Below are 5,572 nucleotides of genomic sequence, written 5' to 3' on the forward strand. Positions count from 1 at the left end.
ATCCTTTTTTAAGTGTCCCATATAAATTTCTTGAAATTAGTGTTCATGAATTTGTTAAAAATATTATATCATCATTGAAGAAGAAAGTTATGCATATCAGTATTGAACATTAAAACATATCCAGTTTTGTGGATACCAAGTATATTGATTTTGATATCAAATTTGTCTTGTCACTTTGATTCTAGATGAAAAGAAATCAAAGTAATTCCTTTAAAGTTATATATATAGTTTATTAATTTTTCAAGGTTTAAATAAAATGTGTAAATGCTTATATGTTATTGTTATATCAAAATGAAATTATATTCTTTTAACTGGATATGTGAATAATCTTGTTATATTTTATATAATCTGAACATTATAATAGTTCATAAAATTATATGTATCAAGCATACATGTAACATATTAAATGTATATGTTATATGCATGTAATATGCATATATATATATTTTCTTTTTTGCATGCTATCCTGTGGTATACGCTTTTTATTTACATTCTAGGGAAGGAAGTAGTCAAATGCTCATTATTTGTACTACAAGCCTCAAGAGGGAACTTTATTATGATGCTCATACATGGTCAGCATGCAATCTTTAAAGTTTCAGTTTTCCTTACATAATATTTTTTTGTCTTACTTTCCTTTCTTTATGATTGCACTGTGGTTTTCGTACAACATAAATTTTAGTTGAATACCTACAGTGTGTATTTCATACACTGAAACAAATGCTTTTTTCCCACTCATTTAGTTTGTTTGTGAATCCACCTGTACAGTGGTTACAAAGTAAAAACTTTGTACATCTTTGCAATAATGTATTTCAATTTTCATTAATCTGTAGTTTACATATAAGGTAATACAATCCTTAAATGTTGTTTCTTTCTGATATTTGTAGTGTAGTATCTGTATAAATAGTATATTAATTAATTTTTAAACAATCAAAATTAAAATCGTCTTTTTCACCCAGAATTTAACACTCCCATATTATATTTCAATAAAGTATCTAAAATAGATATGTATAAATAGTAGTGTGTTCGTCATTTAAAAATAAATATAAATCAGAGGATGCTTACTAATTGAAGAACTAAGTAAAATATGATCCTACATTGTAGGTTTCCTGCTTTATATTATTGTGCATTCATCATTATTTTGTTTCATGCTTTCAGTAGTTGTAAAAAATTTGTATGCATGTGGGATGTGTAATGTTAATGGATATTGAAAGTTAAACATTTCACTGATATTTTTGTTTTCTTCTTTTTGTATTACAGTAATACCACAAGACATCATGAAGACCACAATTTGTTCATCGTCGACGTAAAAATTATTATAATCATTTATTACCACAGAGTGATAATTATGATAAGTTTTACGGAATAAATGTGTACTCTTCTTGGTGAAAAAAAAAATGTATTGCAGTACTTTTTCTTATACCTCGTTGTTTATACAACACATATTCATGAGCTATTATTATGAAAAGGATATATGAATTTGTAAACAGATGTATTTTAATATTGAAAATGTTTATTTTCATATAAAATCTAATGATGTTCCAGCTGAAAATTTTAATAAAAATGCAAGACTCAAGGAAATTACAAAAAAGAAAGTTATTGTTTAGATATATACTGCAATGTCATCCCATTAAAACTTCGGCGGATCCTTTACGAATAAAATCATTATCGGTTTCATTATCCTCCATTTGTTCGTCTGTTTTCGGTGAAGAATATTCATGTGAATCAGTCTGCTCAGTAGTAGTTTGCGGATCTACTTTTTGCGTTACTGTAGGTGTTACATTATTCATAGACAATATGGTTGTAGTTGAGGTGGTTAATATAGATTTTGTAGTTCCTGAGTCTTTCACAACGTTAAAAGTCTCTTCACTCTCTACCTCAGCTGAGTTTTTTGGTTGAATGTTATTCGGGAGTTGGAAATCCGTTTGATCAAAATTATTGTCAAATCCATTTTGATTTCTAAATCCTTTCTGAATGAAGTACCAATTGCCAACACGAAATCCCCAATCTTGATTAGGATTAAAAGGCAAAGCAGCTGTAATTTATAAAAAAAAATGTTACTCAGTAGAATTTTAATAAAAACTGATTTTTATGAAACTGTCGAAAACAAGTGATTAACGAAAATATGTAGATTAAGATTATAATCATGTATTATATCAGTTTTTTAATTCACCCAAAACAGCATGTGTTTAGTTGATTAATTATTTTAATATCAGTTTTTAATGTAGCACTTATGAAAAGGAGCAGTAATTTTAACATTAAAGAACAGTCACTATTTACATAAATCTAATGGAAGCCATTCACGATTTTTTAATATGTTCTGTAATTCAAATTGGTCAAAATTCAATATTTCTGCTGACAATGGAGGTGGTGTTGTAATTGTTGATGGAAATAGTCGATCATGAATTCTATTCCTTATATTTGCAAACCAATCTCTTATTTTCTGGAAGAATTCATCACTTTGAAAACCTCCTTGTAGTCTACTATTTTCTGCAATAAAATGTTTTCATCGTTATTCGTGAATACTAAAATTATGCGCTAAACTATATCAGTGGGAATATTTATAATTTATAAGTGATAATACTGGGAATAAAAGAAGTATGATGTCGTTGTTATATTATTAAAATGTTTTAAGTTTCAGTGAATTGCAACAATTGCACAATATTATCAAGTATGAGTGATTTTTATTTCAAATAGAATTAAATAAAAAATTAAATTTTTTAATAGTACACAATGCAGTAATTTAAAAACAAGAAATTTCGCATATTTCCTCAACACATCGTATCTTATTATTTGAACAAAATAGCACTTTTTGTCAAGAAAGTTGTTGAATCAATACTTTTCACCAAAATAATACTAGTAAAATGTAACACCTTTGTTATAAATTCCTATTGATGTAGATAGATTGCAAGTAGCAAGCAACAGAAAAGTAATAAGAATATACATTTTTTCTAAACAAATACTGACCTGTGTAACGAAATGTTCGTGCCTTTATATGTCGCCGGAAACGGATGCTCATTACTATAACAATTTTATCGAAAATCACGTAGATTCTGCATGATGTTATTCAACAACAATAACCTTGTCTATCCTGATTCTGATGATAAGACTATTGTATAGGTAAAATGGTATAATGATAAAACTATACTAAATATTTTTTGAAATGTGTATTTGGAATATAACATAACTCAAAATCAATACCTGGTGGACATATACAAATATTTTCGAAGTATTGATTGTACAAAGTATTATATGCCCCTTTTGAGATTTAATTTTTTCTAGGTGTACCTGATATTATGTATTGTATATCGTTATACTGAACCAATTATATACCAGGGACCAATAAAAATAATATATTGATTTCAAGCCACCAAAGCTGAACATGTATACATGAAATTTGTTCAGTAGAGAAATTTAAACATTTACTGTTTCCTAATTATGAATTATTACATACTTATCTTATTATGTGTAATAAAAATAAATAATTTTACAGTCATTAGAGTATTAATAACTAAAAAATAAATTAAGAATCCTGATTCATTTACTATTGTACAATGTACATTGTTACAAGCTACATGTTGATTATTGCACTTTGTCATGTCATTTAAGCCAAGTATTTGTAATTTTCCTAAACATTTATATTCGTCAAATATGGTTATAATTCCATTTAGGAATTAAGAATAGCCATTTCAAATGATCATCAATGAATTTGTAATATTCCTAAGTCTTAGATTACATTATGATTGGTAATTGATAATATATTTAAACTTCTAATAAACTTAACCTATTTACACTTTTACATGCTATATGACATTGTTAATTAAGTAAAACATAAACTGGTACATAAATCTGCAGTGACGTATTTTATCCTTCTTAACCGTGATTACTGTCGTACATTGGATTGTATCGAATGTTGAAAATCACAATCCAATTCGTTTCCTATATTCGTAAATTTGGGTTTTGTAATGTAGGGCAAGTGAAAACAAGATTAGTTTTTTGCCTTTGTCGTAGTCAACCTCGAATTTAACAGATTATTGTTGTCGCCGATGTTCACAGCACGAGTGTCACAATGGTATGTGTCTCGCCAGAATATTGATTTCATCCTAAATTCTACGATAAATTCAATATTCTGACATCATGATACGTTCATTTTGTTTTTGACGACAGATTATATTTATGCCATTATCATTCAAGCTCCTATTTAATGAATATCAATAGGTTCTTAAACAGGTTAAATAGTTACGCAAATGTGTGTATAACCCAGTCAGAACTGGCTCCGAATACTAAAAATATTACTTTTTCATCTTTCTGCTTTTTTTGTTGGATCAAAATATCGTAAAAATTAACATGCTAACTGTGGCTGATATAATGTTGAAATTAATACGACTCTCCTGTACTTCCTGATGTATTCTTAAGTGTCTGCACAAGTTACATTTTTAGGATCTAAGAGGTCGGCCTTGTTTTATTTCAACAGTTAGGTGACTGCATATATGCGTTAGCATGCATTTTGCTACATTGTAAGTTATATGTGTAGCAGTTAATTCGTTGAAAGGACTGCTGCTTGCAAAGTAATGTACATGAAGCTAGGACATTAGGCACCGACGCAGCCTCGAGACTACTTGGAGCAGGCGGGCTAACTCTGACCACATGTGCAAGTGGGTTCGACCATAGCGACACGTTTAGCAAAATTCTCTTTAGATTTGCAGTTATCGAAAACCTGCAACTTGAATTTACTCTGAAACAAGTCTCCAGGTGATTTTTGTTCACATACACGTTATCGTAGCCTGGAGAAATTTATTTTCGTGCATATGTTCTTGAAAAAATAGCACATCCGAGAACGTATGCTACATCGTTTGAGACTCAGTTGTAACATTGACCCTACTACATCAGCTAATGTAAGTATATACATAATGTAGGTATAAATGATATATTATAGAATTTACAAGTTAAGTAAATAAAGTAGCTCTATGTGTTTTTGCGAAATTCATATTGTCGACAGGTTAGAAACCTTTATTTTGGAGAGGTATTCGTATCGTCGTAACACAACTTACGGTTGACGTGAAAAGTAATAATATACTTGGATTGGACAGTTTTATTAGATATGTCAAAGATATAGTGAACAAAACTGTTTAAATCTTGTACAGTTATATGAATAAATGTGTTAAAAGCATTTTGTGGATCGTCCAACATGAACTCTTCCAGTTAGGTTTTATTAGGATGGGTCATATGACGCCAAACAGTGACGGACCAATATTTACAAGATCCCTTTACAAGATGTTTACTAAACTGTACATAAATATATCTACAAAGTATTTCAATATTTCTCATGCTTTGGATAAAGTATCTGAATTTATAATATATATTGTAACGCAATTTAAAAGAATTAAAATAGTAGAAATATGCCGATATAAAATGCTTAGATAGCAACTGAATATTTACTCGTACATTATTAATAAATTCATTGTCTTTAGTTATAATACAGAATTTCTGTTTTATTAGTGGTGTTTAAAACAAAATTATGTAAAAACGTAACCTCTATCTCGAAATATTTATTTCATTATATCTATACGTCCCA

At 28.7% G+C, this 5,572-nt stretch overlaps 2 protein-coding genes across 3 annotated transcripts in view; one reads left to right on the plus strand and one right to left on the minus strand.

Annotated features, from left to right (window-relative positions):
- The window catches only part of LOC108575500 (40S ribosomal protein S24), a 2,782-nt gene extending 1,449 nt beyond the window's left edge, over window positions 1-1,333 (plus strand). Inside the window, exons 4-5 of one of the 2 annotated variants that reach the window (XR_001891431.1) lie at window positions 498-572; window positions 1,258-1,304. Coding sequence is in view for 1 of the 2 variants with exons in the window: in XM_017938317.1 (XP_017793806.1) it covers window positions 1,258-1,260 (3 nt within the window). In the remaining variant the exon portion in view is untranslated. Of the gene's footprint in view, window positions 1-497; window positions 573-1,257 lie in introns of both variants that reach the window. The other variant, XM_017938317.1, reaches the window with a different exon arrangement.
- Window positions 1,334-1,619: 286 nt separating this feature from the next.
- Window positions 1,620-2,943, minus strand: LOC108575504. The gene is made up of 3 exons (XM_017938322.1): window positions 2,871-2,943; window positions 2,278-2,487; window positions 1,620-2,032 (listed from the first exon to the last, which is right to left on the minus strand). The coding sequence occupies exons 1-3, from the start codon at window positions 2,941-2,943 to the stop codon at window positions 1,620-1,622; spliced, it is 696 nt and encodes a 231-aa protein (XP_017793811.1).
- Window positions 2,944-5,572: the final 2,629 nt, after the last annotated feature.

This window comes from Habropoda laboriosa, unplaced genomic scaffold (assembly GCF_001263275.1).
Source record: "Habropoda laboriosa isolate 0110345459 unplaced genomic scaffold, ASM126327v1 scaffold269, whole genome shotgun sequence".
Taxonomy (NCBI): Eukaryota; Metazoa; Arthropoda; class Insecta; order Hymenoptera; family Apidae; genus Habropoda; species Habropoda laboriosa.

Excerpts from the sequence above, each read along its gene's own strand:
- LOC108575504 (XM_017938322.1), bottom strand. The coding sequence starts at position 2,943 with ATGTATATTCTTATTACTTTTCTGTTGCTTGCTACTTGCAATCTATCT. Across the intron at positions 2,488-2,870 it reads AATAGGAATTTATAACAAAG|AAAATAGTAGACTACAAGGA; the intron begins GTGTTACATTTT and ends ATTTTATTGCAG. Across the intron at positions 2,033-2,277 it reads ATGGCTTCCATTAGATTTAT|CTGCTTTGCCTTTTAATCCT; the intron begins GTAAATAGTGAC and ends TATAAATTACAG.